The sequence below is a fragment of the Quercus lobata genome, chromosome 2 (genome assembly GCF_001633185.2).
Source record: "Quercus lobata isolate SW786 chromosome 2, ValleyOak3.0 Primary Assembly, whole genome shotgun sequence".
Taxonomy (NCBI): Eukaryota; Viridiplantae; Streptophyta; class Magnoliopsida; order Fagales; family Fagaceae; genus Quercus; species Quercus lobata.
Genome location: NC_044905.1, coordinates 15,145,484 through 15,164,493, shown reverse-complemented (window position 1 = coordinate 15,164,493; position 19,010 = coordinate 15,145,484). Strand labels below are relative to the sequence as shown.

Here is a 19,010-nt window from a genome sequence, read left to right as displayed (position 1 = left end):
CTGGCCAGTCGTGGATTCGAAGGGATCATTTAAATCTATTTAATTTAAATTTCCAAATCACAAGCATTAAAAAACAAAAATAAAAAAAAGAGGCTGACCACGTAGGCCACATGACGGGTAGGGCTGGTTGGAGCCAAACACCTAAGGACGCGTAGCTCGAGTGATCAATGAACACGTGTACGGTGGAGGTGGCATTGGAATATAATAAATGGCCAGCACGATTCAGCACGCCCCACCTCAACAACCACCCTTCCGTATATACGCTCTACCAAATACGTATACTATACAGCTCATCATTATTTCGACACGTGTATGTTGACGTGGGTGTTGTCTTTGCTCACCCATTTCTATTTTTTATTTTTGGATGGAACACCCGGCTCTTTCTAGAATAATGAATTTTTTTTTTTTTTTTTTGAAACATGATCAACTTCAATATAATATTTGTACAATAAATTTTATATGGTAAGTTGTTATCAAAATAATATAGAGCTATTATGGATATTATTTTGTTAGGTTACACTAGTTTCTCATCATAGGCGTTTTACATGTGTGATGAGGTGTTTTTTTTTGGTCTAGTCATAATTTTTCTTTTAAAATTTTTTTTGGATAAATTTGTTTTGAAGATATGGATTAGTTGAAGAGTGTCCTATTTTGTAAGCATTTTAAATATAGTTAGATGTATATTTTTATTGAGTTATTCTCAATTTTTTTTTTTGTTAAGGTTAAATTTGAGAGTATTTTTGAATTACATAAAAGTCTAGTATAATTTTTCCTCCTATAAATAGTAATATAAAATGTTATAGACGTAGCATCATCTTTTCTTTTTATATGGGATAAAAACCCAAACTATTTAATTTAGGGGAAGAAAAAAAATACAAATTAAATTTTCCATGATAACCATTCATCTTCAATATACTTAATCTTTGAATTATTGAAACGCACGATTGATTTTCATATTTAAATATTTATATAATGTACACTTACTATTTGTTTTAGTGTTAAATCCAATAGAATTTAACATTAAAATAACAATTTATCCATCTTGCCATAAGATCTTTCATTGTTAAATTTTGTCATGTGTAACAACAGAAATCAAAATAAACAACATTTGAAACAATCTTACAATTTTGGAGGTCAATTTTATATTTTGATAATTTAAAGATTAAGTATAATCACAATCAAAGATTATAGTACAAAAGTATAATTTGCTCAAATAATAAATTTAGGAAACACTATATTCACAAAAATTTCTAAATAAAAGATTATTATTGGCTATTTGTGGAAAAAATAAATTAATTATATATCCAAATTAGAACCAATAATAAATTATTACTAAAGATTTGTCGTGATAACCATGCGGAGATATTATTTCTCAATTTCATTTAAAAAGAGAAATGAAATGGTCTTATTAAGCAATAAGATTAGGTGTGTACGATTCTCAATAGGTGATTGTAGGTAGTATAATTAAGCGGGTGTGATTCTCTAGCGCACGAAGAATACGACGGATGCATCCAATAATGAAGCAGCACGTGGACAGTTCCCACGTGGAGATTCGACACGTGGGCCATTTTTAAGATCTCAAGAAAGACTTTGGGACACGATACGAAATACATATATATATATATATATATAATACATGAGCTGGCTACGCAACCATGTTGTTTGTTTCTGAGTCCACCTACGTGGGACACGTCAGTCTCCGGACCACACGTCCACACCGACATAGCTAAAGCTGGTGGGGACCACCCCCCAAAGTACTACGTGTATCGTGTATGTGGTGACGTGGCCGTTGCCTCTTCTTTCTCCTCCTCCTTCTTCTTCTTCTTCTTCCTCAGCGCCATTTCTTTCTGTGACTCTTTTTTTGTCTCCGTTTTTAGAGAGAGAAATGCAGTGAGAAACTAAGGGTCAATACAAAAGCTTTCCTTGTGTTCACGTCTTTGCCATTGAAGATAGTAGGACGCAACCTCTTATATTTTAGAGTTTAAGGTATATATGTTTGCTTACTTTTTTTTTTTTTTTTTAAGTTTGATTCGTTCAATTTTGAAGTTGCAGAATGAGAAAATTGAGAATTTTATTCTGAATTATTTTAATTTAAGGCTTTGTTTGGTTGCTGAGAAAATGGACCAAATTGTAGTAGGAAAGACTAAAGAGCCTATTAGAAATAGAAACAAAAATATGAACTTTTTTGTGGTTTGGTTTCTACAGTGTGTATGTGAGAGAAAACCTGAAACTCCTGGCAACTTGAAAATATATATATATATATATTGAAATATCTGTTTGTAGTTTAGTTGAGGATTTTCGTAGGAACTCAATTTTCCTTTAGTTGGTTTCAGACTTTCAGTTTCGGACTTTCATGGGTTCAATCCCTCTGGGTCCACCTCACCTCCTATTTAAATTTTCACGTGTTGGGTCCCACTCTATTGTATTAGTATATTGCAGTTCTAATTTTCAATGACAATATTATTGTGTTAAATTGTTAATGGAACATAATTCTGTTGTATCTCGCAAGGCTTGATAGAATTGGTTTTGATCTATCTAAAATTGTGAGACCTAATGTTGTTTAGAATGTTCATTGGGTGCTTTGGAGATTTTTCCTCTGTATCCTAGATTGACATGATTACCATTAGTGCAGAAACGCAAAGGATTTTGTTACATAATTCAAATCAAGAGTTTTTTAGTGCTTATCCATGGCAAACAATGAAGAGGGGAAGCCTTCTAAGTCTGAAAAATCACCTTCACCTGCACAACTGGTAAGCTGAGCATTGTCAACATTTATGTTGTCGAAACTGGGATATATATATATATATATATATATATATATAAGTAGATGTAACTCAATCTTCTTGATATTGGAAAGAAAATCAGGCTATATGTATGTGTAGATATACCTAATCTTTATATTCTTTTACATCTAACTTTTGAAAGATTGCACATGAGTAATTATCAATCCTTTGTACTAACAGGATCAGACTAATCAGGCCAGTCAGACCAATATTCAAGCCTATCCTGATTGGGCAGCCATGCAGGTTATCTACTTTATGCCTGCACTGAATCTTCTGTATTGCAGAAAAAAACTGTTATATATTAAATAGAAGGTTTGCTTTATAATTTGTTTCAAGAAATGTTAAAGTGTACTTCAAACTAATCCATACATATATACAGGCATATTATGGTCCCAGAGTCGCTATTCCACCATATTACAATTCCCCCATGGCTTCAGGTCATCCTCCTCACCCATATATGTGGGGCCCAACACAGGTATAGACCAGTATCAAGTTAGTAGAAGTTTCTATATGATTTGCAATAATTGTTTTACTAGCTTTGTGCATTGAGGAACAAAGTTATAAAACATCATCCTAGGATGGTTTGTTAATTTATTAATTCCTACAGCCAATGATGCCACCTTATGGGGCGCCTTATGCGGCAATCTATCCACATGGAGGGGTTTATGCACATCCTGGAGTTCCTCTTGTAAGTATACATTCTTTTTTTTTTTTTTTGCTTAGATTCTGTTTATTCATAATTATTATGGAGTCTTTCTAAATTTGCATCTTGAGGGAGTCTCTACATTTGCATTTTTGAAGGATGACTAGTTATTTTTTTCCGTGTCCAAGACTTGAGCTTTGTAGACCGTTATAGCTGTCTTTGATGGCTTGCAACCTGAAACTTGTATTTGGATTTATGGCCTAGTTCGGCAGCTTTATGCTCCAAGTTATCTTAGTATGATCAAAATATTTACTTACATTTGGCTGACATCCTATTGGTGCTGACTGCCCTGTCTAGGTAGCCTGAATTAAGCACAGTTCCCTTTTCTTTATGGTAGTTGTAGTTCTCAATCAAATAGTTCTAAATGCCCCTTCCCCTTTCTTCCTGTCTGATAGAATTTGAAAATAGAAAAAATACATGATAATAATTTTCTTATGTACTTCTGTTTTGTTTTTTTGTAAACTAGGGGTCACATGCACTTGGTCAAGGGGTTCCATTGTCACCTGCCGTAAGTGAAGCTTTGCTGCTATGATTTCTTTTGAATTTTTGCAATTCTTTTGTTTTCACTGTTGATGAAGCAATATGCCAATATAGACTTCTTTAGCCCCCCACCCCCAATAAAACAAAAAAGCAGAGTTAGAAATATGTCAGTGAGGATAGACAAAAAATTGTCTGTGTTTGGTGCCCCTTAATAATTTGGGTTTAATTATGGTGCAATGAAGCAGGCTGTAACTCCTTTGAGCATTGAAACACCCCCGAAGTTGGGAAATACAGATCAAGGTTTTATGAAGAAGTTGAAAGAGTTTGATGGGCTAGCAATGTCAATAGGCAATGGTAGTGCTGAGAGCACTGAGGGTGGGGCTGAACATAGGATGTCACAGAGGTTTGCTGATCCTTTTTCTAATTCCTCCAATTCTCTAACCTCTTGTCTTCTTTAAATCTGGTACTCTTTGCTAGGCTAGAACACTCCACCTATTCCCATGTAAATTTGTCCACTTGTATGAATTCTTCCTAGTAGACCTCTTGTTAGGCTAACTTAGTTTCTTTGGCCATGTGAACAGTGCGGAGACTGAAGATTCCAATGATGGAAGTGACGGGAATACTGCTAAGGTGAGGACTACATGCTTGGCTTATAGGCATTTTCTTGCAACACCTTTGCACTTAGTTTTTGTTGATTTGACTCTTATATATACGTACATATTATGGACAAAATTGTTAATTTGATTGTAATCTCCCCCATCTTATGTTCAGGGAAATCAATCCCGAAGGAAAAGAAGCCGTGAGGGAACACCAACCACTGGTATGACTCTGTTCTTCACCAAGTATTAAATCTTGATGAACAATAGAGTTGGCCTGGTATTCAATAGTGTAGGATCACCTCTCACTGTGTACATGGCATGGCCCAATGTATCTTATTTTTTAGTCACTTTGCCCCCTTTCTTTTTCAAGCATTAGAAGAATCTCTTAATCCCAAAAATCCAGCACCCACAAGACCATACCACTAGGAAGGAGAAGTACCATTAAGCTAAAAGGCCATTGGTGGCTAGTGTATCAATTAATGGGATGACTGGATTTACTGTGTTGGAATTGCATTGTGCCTTCTTGGTTGTGTTGAGAACCTGCTCCTCTTAATGACATCTGGTAGGCAAGTATACGGTGACATGTTGGATTTGATTCTGGCATGCAAAAGAAGTTGGCAGTGACAGAGGGCTGGGGAGGGACTGAGACTTGGGGTGTTTATTAAGGGGAAGACCACTGGATGTTGGTGGTGATTTTAGGAAAAATTATCAAGGGAACCAATTACAAAGATGTCAGTTAGTTGTGGAATTATGTAGTACAATCTTGCTAGTAGTATTAGCTAACCAGTCTATTTCCTTTTGGTTACTGTGATTATTACGTAATTCCTTTCAATGTTCAAAAGACTAGGCCTGACCAGTGACACCACCCATTCATATATGGGGTTCTCACACCAGAATGGTTTAGAAAGATGACATATGATCATTTTGAGATATTCTTCTTTACATTTTCTTATGCTTTCATGTTGTATTTAGGTTCTAGTTTCTTTCATATCTGAATGCTGATACTAATCACATGGGGTGCTTATTGACTTAATTGGGGAAGAGCACTGAACGTTGGTGGTGATTAGGGAACATATTATCAAGGGAACCAATTAAAGACGTATCAGTTCTGCAGTTAGTTTTGGCTAATTAGTTTGTTTCCTTCTGGTTATCATGTAATAATCCCTTTTCAACATCATAAGATAAATAGGCCTGAGTGATCACTCCTGTATGGGATTCTCATGTCACTCCTGAGTGATCACTCCTGTATGTAGCTCTCATTTTGATAAGTTCCTCTTTGCAATATCTTACGGTGTTGTCTTTAGGCTGTATTTTCTTTCATATCTGATTGGTCTCTCTAAATGGTAGATGCCTAAATTGCTCGTGCTTCAAACATAGAAGAAATGGCTTTTAAACTATTTCAAAACGTTTTTTCCACTTAATACTACTACATGAAAATATCAATGAAATAGAGATGTTCCAACTTCCAAGTGATCCATTGTAATGAAACATATTGCTTGCAGAAAAATTGCCTGTGGTAAAGAAGAAACTGAGATATTGAGTTGAATTCTTGTTTTAATTTTTCTGTTTACTCAATCTGTATTTGGACAGTCATTGGTGGCAAGACAGAGACACATGCCAGTACAGTTTCTGCCAAGGAGGTAAATGCCACTACCGATAAGGTATTGGGTGCATTTGAGCTCAGGAACACTCATAATGTGAACACCATGACAACACCTACTAGTGTCCCTCAATCTTCTACAGTACTGCCTTCTGAAGGGTGGACACAGGTATAATCTGCAAATTAAGCTCTTTAGTTCTTCAGATTCCTTCCATCCCATGTTTGTCCAGTATATGCTTTATTTTGTCAAAAGTTTGAATTATTTTTCTGTTCAAAGTCTACTGATTCATTGTCTAAAGCCTTCTCTGACCAAGTAGTACATTCTGGTGATGGTTTGTTTTATATTGCTCAGAATGAAAGGGAGCTGAAACGTGAGCGGAGGAAACAGTCTAATCGAGAATCTGCTAGGAGGTCAAGGCTGAGGAAGCAGGTATAGGAATCTGTGTATTTTAGTACTTAGAAATTCTTAACTCTTGTGTTGTTGGTCTAAACGACCAATTTGCATTCATCGAGGTCTGGCTAATGATTTGCAACCCTCCAAACAGGCTGAAACTGAAGAACTTGCACGTAAAGTTGAATCAATGATTGCTGAGAATGAGGCAATAAAGTCTGAAATAAATGGATTGACTGGTAACTCGGAGAAACTAAGGCTAGAGAATGCTACATTAATGGTACATCCATATGCCATCTCTATAATTCCTTCTTGCATGGGGAATCAATTAGTTTTTTGCTTCTTTTGAGCCTGTTACTCTTGCTTCAACGTATAAATTGGATTTTATATAATTATACAGGAGAAACTGAAAAATTCACAACTAGGACTACAACAGAGAGAGGAGATAATTTTGAACAGTATTGATGACAAAAGAACCCTACCCGTTAGTACAGAAAACCTGCTGTCGAGAGTTAATAATTTGGGTTCGGGTTCAATTGGTAAGAGCATTGAGGAAAAGAGTGGCATGTATGAAAAGAACTCAAGTTCTGGTGCCAAGCTGCATCAACTCTTAGATGCAAGTCCCAGGGCTGATGCTGTGGCTGCTGGCTGTTCATGATCATCATGGAAACAGCAATACCGCAGTTTTTTTAGTCATGTGGTTTTGGCAATATTAAAAGCCCAGAATTACTGCTAACAATAAGCAGAAGAATGAATCAAACAACTGAATAGGATTGGTATCCCTGAAAATGCAGACTCTAATTTTTACTTGTTTATAAGTTAGCTTATTCATGTTTGAACTAATGTAACTTTATTAGTATTCAGTGTGCATGGACAACCACAGAAAAGTAATGTACATTGAGGAGATTTAGTTAGGGTTCGCCTGTGCTGTGACGCGTTTCTGCTTGTGAAATTTTATGAACTAGTGATTTGGTCCTTTTGTGGTACGTGAATGAGAAGAATTGGATGTCTTTAACCTTTTTAATTCCCCACAGGTTGGGCCTAAAACACACTGAATAATGATTGCAAATTTTTAACATAAGTTCAAATTCAAGTTTTTTTTTTCCACAATTTTTTGTCTCTACTCCGACTTGGTATACTATGAGTGTCTGTCACTTACAAATGAATCCACTAATTTTTTTTAACCACTCACACTTTGACATAGTTGTGAATCTTGTGACAAAGAAGTTGTGTAGCGGTACTAGATTTTTTTCTTTGTTCCCCCTCAAAGACAACCCAAGATCAAAATGCCACTGGTACTTGAGTACCACAATAAAAAAAAACACCACATATGAATAAATCAAATCACAACCACCTGTAAATAATAAATTAATAATTCATCAATCAAACAAACCACCCACAGAAAACACAATGTATTACAAAGTCCAAATTAAATGCATAAAATATAGCAGGCAGCATTGAGCTCAATTTTTTCATTTTTGGAGAAATTGCTTTCCAGATTCAAACTCAGGATATGTCGTTTACGGGAGGCTACTTGTCATCTAAAGGCCTGACTTCTACCACTCGGTCTTATTTTCAAATTTTAGATAGCTTAAATCAAGCTTTATTTTATTTAGGTAGTTAAAATAAAAAATTCAATAATGGTAGGATTTAATTAAATAAGTGACAAGTGGCAAGTTTTTATTTGTGGTCTTGTGGAGTACAAAATGGAGCAGGAAAATTGAGACATAAGATTTGAACTTGTCACTAAAACTCTTGTAAGCTGTGACTTTGAATCTTGTATTTAATTACTAAAAGTTTTTCTAGGCATAAATCATAATCATAATCAAAGTTTTATGAGAAGTGGACCAACTAGGTTGTGATCATAAATCAGAATCATGGGTTTATGTCCATCGGTTCACGTGAATGAACATATACTAGTAAATGGCTTATTTTTATGTTGTTTGTTCTACCATTTTCTTTTCCTGTTATACACTGGTCTGAAATCCATGTGAGAAGTAAACAAAATCAATGGTAGAATTCGGCTAGTACAAATAGATAGATGCTTTGTGTTGATACAGCAGCAACTCAATCTTCATGAGAGGTCTCTGAGTAATAATACAAAATCTCAATTAGCACAATGGCGATATGTGGTTCTTTTGTTCTTTGTAACCTTTGTTAATGTAATATAATACTCCTAGCTTAAGTTGTAGAAAGAGTGCAATACTACTCAATTGATGAATGGCTGCCCAACAAAGCTGGGTACCAATTGTTCCATTTATAGTGTTGCTGTCTTATTCATTTTTCTCTTTTGTACCTCCAATCAAAACCATAATTGTGAAGGATTAAATTCAATTTACCACCAAAAAAAAGAAAAAAAAAAAGATTAAATTCTTGGTTCAATCTTCCAATTTTGTGCAAAAATAGGCTCAAATTTCAAGAGCATGACGGCCTTTAGTTTATGTGGTTCTTTTGTTCTTGTTCAGCCCAAATCTAGCCCAAAGCCCAAAGACCCAAACCTTGGTTTGGCACACAGAAAAAATATATTCATTCGGAAGCCACTCTTTTATCAGAGCCAGGTTTCGATCCTGGGACCTGTGGGTTATGGGCCCACCACGCTTCCGCTGCGCCACTCTGATTGTTGGTTATACAGTGGAAAATATAATATTTATTTAATATCAAATGGGGCTTTGCCTGCTTGACGATTTTCTCTTTGAGGAGTTATGATGTCTTCTAAGCTAGCATTGTTGGATTCAAACCGTACAAAAGAGATTTCAGATTTGGGATGTGGTAGTGACTCCATTGCATGGCTTTACTAGCCATGTTAAAACAATTGTTTTCAAATTTAGACCTTTTATAGTTATTCGGATAACTCAATCATAAAATTCTTAAAAACTATGCATGTTTGGTTTGATGAGTTTTGAGTTATATAACTCAATTTTCATTTCCCAAAACTCAAAAAATGTAGGCCCCACTAAAATGTAAGTTGTTTGGTTTAGTTTTTGAGTTGTGTTTCCATAACTCAAAACCCAAAATTTTGAGTTAGAATCATGGAAACTAAGTTTAGCATTTAGGATGTTTCCAAAATTTTGAGTTATGAGTGTGTGGGCTCCATTAATTTGAGTTAAAGAGTGAGACATGCAGCTGAGATTTGGAACCAAACAAAAAGTAGAGAGAGTTTTGAGTTATAGTAAAGATAGAAATATGAGATATGGGATATGAGTTTGAGTGATGAGAAATAAGTGATGAGTTTTGAGTAGGGGGATTCAATTTTGTTATATCATCAATAATTTAAATAAATACAAAAAATAGTGATAATTAGCACTTTTTTTTTAGAAACAAGAAAAGCACATGCTAGTATCATGGTTTTAAAAATTGAATCGGACTGGCCAGTTCAACTAAGAACCAAACCCTAAACCAGTCAAATAAAAACAGCCAAAATTTGTGGTTCAACTAGGAAAAATCAAGAACTGGACATTTTTTTGGTTCTTTGACCATTTTGGTTTTTAAAACCATTGTAAGGATAGCCATAACCATATTAATTCAAGTATCATAATATTTATCTTCTCTTTTTTTCCCCTTACAATCACATAAGTACTTTTTTTTTGTTGCTTAAACACATAAATACTATATTAAATAGTCCTATCTACATCACAAGCCTCTTAAATGTTGTGAGGAATGAAGGAGATGGATATTGTTCCCAAAGCTATACAACTAGACGCCTAAGGGGCAATAAGAGTCTTGTACCTCAATGATAGCTTGGTATTTCTAATGAAAATATCTAGAGTTCAATTCTCCTTTTCTTAAAAATGTATTTTTTTTAAAAAGTACATTGCATAGACTCAATAATAGCAAGTGAATCAGTCTCCAATACAAGATGAAAGAGCCTAAAAGTTTGAAAGCACAACCAACCTTGTTGCTTGAGCCTCAACCCAAATGAGGTCACCTCACTCTAAAATATTAATCCAAATTGCAATAATCTCAGCCCTATGGTTTCTACAAACAACTAATTTACAAACATGACTGTCTCAAATCGTTGCATCAAAGTTACATATGACATAATTGGAGCATAATTGGAGGTAGGGGGGAGACCAAGGTGCTAAGACTTGTTACACCATGTTTGGAACAAGGGAAAGACAAGGGAAGGGAAGGGAGGTTTTTCCTCTATTTGTTTGATAGGAGAGATGAGAAAAAGAACAAAAGTGGAGGAAAATAAATCAATCCGGCTTAAGTTGGGGGAAAATGGAGAGAAAACTCCACTAAAAAAAGTGTAGCCACAAATATTGACTTTAAAATTTTTAATGGCTCCACACTTACTTTTTTGCCCAAATTTTCATTTCTCTCTCTAATAAACATATTTTCTCTTTTCTTTTCTCCTTTTCTCCTCAGTCCTTATTTCCAAACATGTACGAAAGACTTTTCCCTTTCTTTTTCTTTTCATTTCCCTCACTTTTTTCTCTTCTTTTCTTTTCCCTTTCTCCAGCTGCAGCTGAACACAATGTAATAAAACTATAGAAGGGTTGATATTGTCCCAAGCTGTTTTGTGTGTAGCAATATGTTGCTTATCTATCCTAATGCTTATGTACCCTCATCAAAGATTCCATTACTCCCATTTAGACGTGGATTTCATATCTCAAAAAAGAATGGGGACAACGAAACGATTAGGAATGGTAAGCTCACAAAAAATGAAAAAGGATAAAGGAAGAATAAAAATCAAGACAAAAGCATAAACAAATGCCACATATAATGAATATAATAGTCAATTAATTATGACACAAAATAAATACAAAAAGAAAGTCCAAAGTGAAAAATAATTATAAGTTAAATAGGGTATATTTAAGTGACCTCGATTGTGTTTTATTTTATATATTTAATTGGATGTGGGTTAACATTGGTTTGGTGATTGAGATACCCCAACTTCTTTGTCAAAAACGATTAGCAATTATGTTTGCCAGTACCTATATTAAAGCACAAGAAATTCTATTAAAGTATTTTGTCTAAATTAGTGTCAGGGATTTTATCAGGAGAGAATCTTAATATATCGTCTTTAGTGTTCTTACACTTCTTTCTCAAAGAAGAAATTTTCGAGTTGTGCAATCTCAACCCTTATATTGTCACATTCAATCTTTGCTCCCTAAAAACAACATAATCATGGTATTCTCTCTAGGGTTGTAAAAATCAATTAAGCTGTTTGAACATCTTGACTGAGCTCAACTTGGGAGAAATATTTGTGAAGCTGTCAAATGACCATTTTGATGTTAATAAGAAGTTAAGGTATATAAATATTAAAATTGATGAACTTTATACGCCCATCAATATCTTAAATAAAATTTATAAGATATTAATTATTTGTAATCTATTAATAATCTAAATAGTCTATTTAGTAGTAAAAATCATGTATTATTATTATTATTATGACAAAAATTATAGTAAAAATATGTATAATTTTTAACAATACAAAAGTTGGTGGATCTAATTTTAAAAGTCATATAAAAAAAAAGGAAATGCTAACGAATGCCCTTAGGACACTGGTTAAAAATCCAATTAAAGAAAATTTTTATGGGAAAAAAAAAAAAAAAACAATTAATGTTTTGACAGTTTTTTTCATTTCCCATAAAAGTTATGTCAAAACTTTCCTAAAATGAATTGTTAACGAGTGCCCTTAAGGCACTCGTTAGCATGACCAAAAAAAAAAATTCAGTAGGTCTAATTAACTTTAATAGTATAATTTCAATTGTAATTTAGTTATTAATTGTTAGCATGGAAATGAGTAAAAATTATAACACTAAATAGGTTACCCATCAGGGGTGAATGCCCCCAGATTATATAGCAACTAATTCTGATGGGTTGGGTCCATTAGTCATAGGCCTTACTGACTTATTGACCCAAAAAATAAAGTCTCTCACACACAGTGACACAAGCTATTGTATGTTCTTCAAAGTTCAAACATGATTTTGGGGGGGGGGGGGGGGGGGGGGGGGGGGGGGGGGGGGGGGTGTGGAGGATAGATAATAAGGTAAGTTCAACTTGTATGAAGTAAAACACATTGGTTCATCCTGCCAGCAGAACAATTGGAAGCAAAATTTGGGGGGGTTACAAGCATAACTTAATAATTTGATTAATGATACCTATCTAAAGTTTTAGACTGCCGGAACTTTTATTTTGTGAGTGAATCAGAGCTCTCCATCTAATTCATGATCATTGTCATCCACCTGCTGGGAACCACTGCAATAAACATGAAATTCAATCATTTATGTCTCTGGAAGTCTCGCTGCCACACGTTTGATTTCTAATAATAGGTTCGGCAGTTATAAAGAACAATAGAATGGGTAAAACATCAAAAGTTGGAATGAATGGAAAATTCTCTAATGTGTGTGGAAGTTTATAAGAGAAGAAATGGAAAAAATAGAAATATATAATTATTATACCCTTCACTTTTTAGTTTTTATTTTTCTTTTCTTGGAATAGGGATATAATCAATATTTCAGCTCCATTCCATTAATGGAATGTGTATTTTCACCTAAGCATTCCCTTCCTTCCTGCTAAAGTCACCATTTCATTCCTTCCTACTAAATTCCTAAAAATGAGAATGGATTGAACGTTCCTTAAAAAATCCATCTTGTTCCATTTTCCCCCCTCCCAAACAAGTTATAGTTGGTAATAGGAACAAACTACAGTTGGCTTTGGAATACGGCTCAAAGCTCTTGCAACTTTTTTTATTGGTTGCTTTTCTCTCCACCAACACACCCCCCCCCCCCCCCCCCCAAAACCCCCCCCCAAAAAAAAAGAAAAGAAAAAAGAAGTAGGTTAAATTATTGGTTTGAGGTTTAAAATTACCTCGTCTGACTGCAGTGCTTGCTTAAATCTTCACAAAGAACCTTGCTCACATCTCCTACTTTAACAGATCCTTTCTTTATCAATTCCGCCAACTGCAAGAGTAATTGGCATCATCAGTAAAACTGAAATATCCATACGCAGAGCATAAACAAAAATGACTTTGAATTAAGGTTGAAATTGATAAGCAGAACATCTAGACTTACATCATCTTCTGTTTCCTCAATTAACCTGTCCCATTTTAAACACAAATGATCAGACTCAGTGAATCAACATACTAAAAGTTAATAGTTCGTTTGGAATAAGTTATTTTCATTAGTAATTTACTTTCTTTTTTTCTTTTTTCTTTTTTAAGCTGAGCAAAAGTACAGTTGTGCATTAAAAACAAAAAACAAAAAATGAAGCTTTAAAAGGCTATAAATAACACCCCCCCCCCCCCCCCACCCCACTCCCCACACCAAAAAATAAACTTTACAGAAGAAGGTGCATAATGCCCTCATTTGTAATGGGAGCAAAAAGGCAACAGGCATTTTTTGGTTTTTTTTTTTATAGGTAAAACTGAGATACAAATAACAAAAAGGCAACAGGCATAGAAGTTCAAGATTGAATTCTGGCCACAAGAGGAGGTATACCAGAACTGTTTGATATCTCACCTTCCACAATAAGATGATATAGCTTTTGAATATGCTCGAGCTTCTTGTTTATCTACCACAAAAGAAAACAAACAATTGTTAAAAGGCATCACAGTTTTTCAAAACGCAAATAAATTTTGGACACTACAAAAAGGCAGATTTTCTGGAGTGTTTGTAAGTGCTCTTCCAGTAAAAAATACAAAAATAAAAGCATCACAGAAAAATTCCATATTCTCCCTTCTCCAACTTAATTATTTTCTAAGACCTTTGCATTGTAAAAAGGATTAATAAAATATCAAGTCATTTAAGCACATCAAGATTCAAATGTCAATATGTCAAGTGAAGATGTTAGCATAAATTAACATTTTGTCATCTTGTATAATTGAGGTCATAAAGTTTGTCTTAGATTGAAGAGTAATAATCATCACAAATTTCTCAAGAAGACAGAATATATGTCAGAATCTAAAAGGTCTCGTGTCCCCCATTTTGCTACATGAACTATAAAGACAATAAGCTATGTTCTATTTTTACTAAAGGAGAACAGGACAAGACAATTAGCCTACTCTTTATAAACTAGCTGGCAAATAACTTATTTAATTCAAATATCAATCTTGATTAAAAGAAAATCACCATGACAACCTAAGCACAAACTATGGCTAGCATTATTTGCAAGAGCGAAATTTGAGCTTAGCTAATCCAAGTCATTGTAAAATAATACTTACTTGTTGTGAGGTTATTCCAATCATCCACTCTGACCCACTCTTGCGTGGTTGAATCTATCTACAAAATGAAGAGATGGAATTGAATATACCCACAGCAGCATATCTAAACATGTCATAATGCCACAAGATATTGACCGGCCATAGAATGGCTGCCACAGAAGTTGAACATTGTGATGCAGCCATCACATCACAATGCCAATGCATTTGACAAAAGTCCTAATACAGGGTTGGTCCCCAAACGTTAGCTCATGACTGATAGGGACAAAAATCAATCATTTAAAGCTTTTTAGGTACTAAAAGTGATCACTTTAAGTTTGTTAGGGACTAAAAGCAACCACTTTAAATTTCAAGGACTAAAATTGCTCATGAACTAAAAGTTTAGGGACCAACAGAACAGTATTATTTGAGCCCCCCAAAAAACATGGAGACAGTGACACAACAAAGAGAACAAATCAAAGAAGAAACTACCTGCTCAAGAGTGTAATCTTGCATCTTGTCGCAAAGCCCATCAAGAAGTTCAACTACTCTGAGCTCACTGACTCTATTGGAAAGAATTGCACAACCATGAAATCAGCCACTCGTAAACCAAACTACAAAACAACAATCACTTTCGAAAATGATCATATATGCCGGAGACCGTATGTACAGCACTTACACTTAATAGCCATAGATAAATCACCCATCACATCAGAATATATATTAAAACCTCTCAAAACCCCCCAAATGATTAGCTTGAACATCTTAATCTAGATCTAATAGTACATTGCTTTCCATTCCCCCCCAATTCTGATATAACGTACATTATAATCTAACTCGCACTAAAACCCTAAAAAGGTATAATTTTTTTTTTTTGAGTTATACGAAATCCAAATGACTAAATATGAATATACCCTATAACCTATATGATACTGACAATTCAACCAATAAAAAGAGAGAAGATAATTGAGGCCATACCTGTAATCAATTACCTTTCCTTTACGTTGTCCTTTAGAGTCAAGTCGGTGTCTCATATCTAAATGATTCCTTGGTTTTTCCTGTCAAATTTAACATTTTAAGCTTAGCAGAGATGATTATAATTAATAATCCCCCAATTTTTTGTTTATTTAAAAAAAAAAAAAAAAAAATCATTCTTACATTGGAAAGGCCATACTCTAGCTCCTCCTGTAAAATAATTTAGCTATTAAATCAGATCGCAAAAAGAGAGGGAGAGAGATCAAATTGGTGAGTTGGAAAAAAGGGACGGTGAAGAAGAAGAAAGAATACCGCGACGGCATTGCAGGCTGCGCATTTGTCATCGATGCAGTAAGCAACGGAGATAACGGCGAAAATCGTCAGAACCAGCCACGCCGCCGACCTTCCCATCTTCCGATTTCGCCTCTCTCTCTCTCTCTCAAGTCTCAAGTCAAAACTCAGAACAACTCCGTCAGTATTGGCAACCATTTTTTCTCACTTGCCTGTATTTTTCTCTTTTTTTCCTGTACTGGGCCTTGGACTCGACGCCGGCCCATTTCCAAATTAAAACCCCACTGCTTTCTATTTTTATCTTTATTTTTTTTGGAATTTGGATCCGACACTGTGCAATTACCCCCTAATAAATATGAGAGAGAATTTTAAAAAGTGAAAAAGGTAAAAGGTAAAAAGTAAAAACATACAAAGTTTAATTTTTTTATCCAACGGCTAGATTAAAATCGAAAATTTGAATTTCAATCTCAACTCTTTAAAAAACTATTGTGAAATGCAATAGCTAATGACTTTTTTTTTTTTGGGTGTAGGGTGTGTTTGGATAGAATTTATTTTACTGAAACTGAAAACTGAAAACTGAAAACATTGTAACAAAATAATTTTTAAATGTGTGAATAGTACCATGGGACCCATTTTTAATGAAAAAGTGTAATTTGTGGATTCGTGAACAATACATATGTGCACTGTTCACTACAGAAAGTCAACATTTGCGGTTACTGTTCAATGAACAGTAACCGCATTACTCCAAAACAAAACGCGTGAAAAAAAAAAAAAAAGAACAAAAACGCAATTCAGAAACGCAACGCAGCTGAAACGCAACACAGCTTTAAGTGGAAACCAAACACACAGTAGTATCTAAATGATTATTACGCTATGAGCTGAGACTATTGTTGTAGAGGTTATAAAGTGGATGGTGAGTTTATTAGTATGCAATGTAACATAAATTCAAAACTTATAAAATTGTTATCCTTAATGTGAACTCTTTCTTAGTTCAACATTATTTATGTAATGAGCTCACAACCCCACTATGAGTATATATACTTATTAAATTGTAAACACAAAATTTCTCAATTGCAGAAAATCAAACAATTAAAAAGAAATATGGTTTGCAAATATAAATTTGTATTGATGAATAATGAATATAATTTCTATTTTGATTCATTTACAAATGAATACCCTTTAATTCTATCTTCTTTGAACTTGACTCAAGTAAGAGATCTTCTTGACTTTGGTTGGAAGATGGATTGAATGGTCTTCACAACAAATCTCTAGTTTTGAGCTTGTTAGAGATTTATTATTCTTCAAGCCTTCAAATATGAAGGCTCTTAGGTTTAAGTTCTTCGGAGCTTTAGAGGCTTGATCCGTTGAACTTCAAAGATTTGGGTTTGTTGGGGTTTATGGAGGTTTTTTAGCTTAATTCCAATATAACTTCAAAGAACTCAAACAAGAGATCTTCTTGACTTTGGTTAGAAGATGGATTGAACGGTCTTCACAATGAATCTCTAACCTTGAGCTTGTTAGAGATTTGTTATCCTTCAAGTTCTTCAAGTCCTTTGAATGTTCTTCAAGTTCTTTAAAGATGCTTCAAGTTCTTTAAAGATGCTTCAAGTTCTTCAAATATTCTTAAGACATAATTTCTCCAAAGTTTGGACCTCTTGAAAACTTGGTCCTCCAAATGAGAGGGGATGTCCACTATTTATAGTGATTTTAGAAGATAAACTCGATTTTGAATTGATATACTTGAAAATATGTAGTAGACTTTTGATTGACTCATATTTTTCTTAGAGATAATTATCTCTATTTATCTATTTTGATAAAGATAATAATCAACAAAGATAAATAATTGTAGGGATAAAGGCTCAAGACCATATATTAGGCCTTGGGTTTTGTCCGAGGATATTAATAGGACCGAGGAAGAACAAACAGCTATTAGGAGTTCCCAGTTAAAGTCTTATAAGTAGAGGACAAGTGGAGGATGATCCAAGGAGGAACTCCCCCTCGGATATGATGAATGCAGCTCAGATATATATTCCAACAATTAAATTGACCCTCCAAGAAGCTACCATGATAGGAACATGTCTTACGAACATATTAGAAAGAACGAAACCCAAAAATATCTAAGGGAAAACTACTACCACCGCATTAAATATAATGCAGCTACTTTTCTGGCTGCATTTATGTGGAGAAGACCTTCAAACAGTATTTTCTTGGCCACCACAACTCACAGAAAGTCAAAGAGAATGTTTGATGAGACGAGTACTCAAGTAGAGGCTCAGATGATCAACAGGTGTAAAACCGAGATAACTCAAAGGGAGCTATATAATGTGAGAGACCCTACATGAGAGAAAGATTGGAAAAATAGAGATAAAACACTGTAGCAATCTAAATTATCTTTATATCCATATGTGATTAATTTATATAAAGGGGACCTCCTTGGACTGAAAGTATATTAAGATTAGAATTTCTTACTTGTGTTTGACTGTCATTCAAATTAAAAGTAGCCGTTGTTCAATTCATTAAGGCCTAGTTCTTCAATTCACTCTCTACAAATTTATTATATTGGGCTCATTATGCCAATATCCTATACGTTTTGGGTTTGGACTGTAAATCGAGACCCTACGATAATTATCTCTATTTAATTTATTTTAATAAAGATAATTATTTATCAATTTTGAATAGAAAATTTATCTTTATTTTATTTATTTATTTTAATAAAGATAATTATCTATATATTTTGAATAGGAAATTTATCTTTGTCTTGTAGGCCAAATGACATGTGGCAAATTTTAATATGCCAATGTGATATCAATTTGGATGACACATGTCATCATCTAATTTAATTAATTTAATGACATTAATTTAGAATTTGCTACTAAATTTTGACATAGCATTTTATAATTGGCTTAAAATTTTGCCTCCTACATGCATATATAGTTATATTTTTATCTCTGATTGTAGGAAGTTACTTGTATAGTCTTATAAACTGGAAAGTTGAGAGTAATCATTTTTTTCAAGATGCCAACTTTTGTGCAAACCAACTAGCGA

General features: G+C 34.1%; 2 protein-coding genes and 1 non-coding gene across 5 annotated transcripts; 1 reads left to right on the top strand and 2 right to left on the bottom strand.

The window, feature by feature from the left end:
• The first annotated feature begins 1,814 nt into the window (after positions 1–1,814).
• Positions 1,815–7,580, top strand: LOC115974673 (G-box-binding factor 3-like). Of its 3 annotated transcripts, none has more exons than XM_031095136.1 (13): positions 1,815–1,986; positions 2,628–2,750; positions 2,964–3,026; positions 3,163–3,258; positions 3,391–3,471; positions 3,953–3,994; positions 4,209–4,369; positions 4,548–4,596; positions 4,738–4,786; positions 6,156–6,334; positions 6,518–6,595; positions 6,711–6,836; positions 6,957–7,580. In XM_031095136.1, the coding sequence occupies exons 2-13, from the start codon at positions 2,688–2,690 to the stop codon at positions 7,212–7,214; spliced, it is 1,245 nt and encodes a 414-aa protein (XP_030950996.1). In that variant the 5' UTR covers positions 1,815–1,986; positions 2,628–2,687; the 3' UTR covers positions 7,215–7,580. The 3 variants fall into 3 exon arrangements, with proteins under 3 accessions (XP_030950996.1, XP_030950995.1, XP_030950997.1); XM_031095135.1 differs by having other exon boundaries at positions 1,816–1,986; positions 2,633–2,750; XM_031095137.1 differs by having other exon boundaries at positions 1,817–1,986; positions 2,633–2,750; positions 4,212–4,369.
• Positions 7,581–9,102: 1,522 nt separating this feature from the next.
• TRNAM-CAU lies at positions 9,103–9,174 on the bottom strand. Its single transcript has one exon. It is a non-coding gene; the product is annotated as a tRNA-Met (tRNA).
• A 3,368-nt stretch (positions 9,175–12,542) lies between these two features.
• Positions 12,543–16,199, bottom strand: LOC115974671 (protein canopy-1). Its single transcript, XM_031095134.1, has 9 exons — positions 15,987–16,199; positions 15,858–15,884; positions 15,678–15,757; positions 15,192–15,264; positions 14,724–14,781; positions 14,023–14,074; positions 13,576–13,600; positions 13,373–13,464; positions 12,543–12,760 (listed from the first exon to the last, which is right to left on the bottom strand). Exons 1-9 carry the CDS (start codon positions 16,161–16,163, stop codon positions 12,709–12,711), a joined length of 636 nt encoding a protein of 211 aa, XP_030950994.1. The 5' UTR covers positions 16,164–16,199; the 3' UTR covers positions 12,543–12,708.
• Between the last annotated feature and the right edge of the window lie 2,811 nt (positions 16,200–19,010).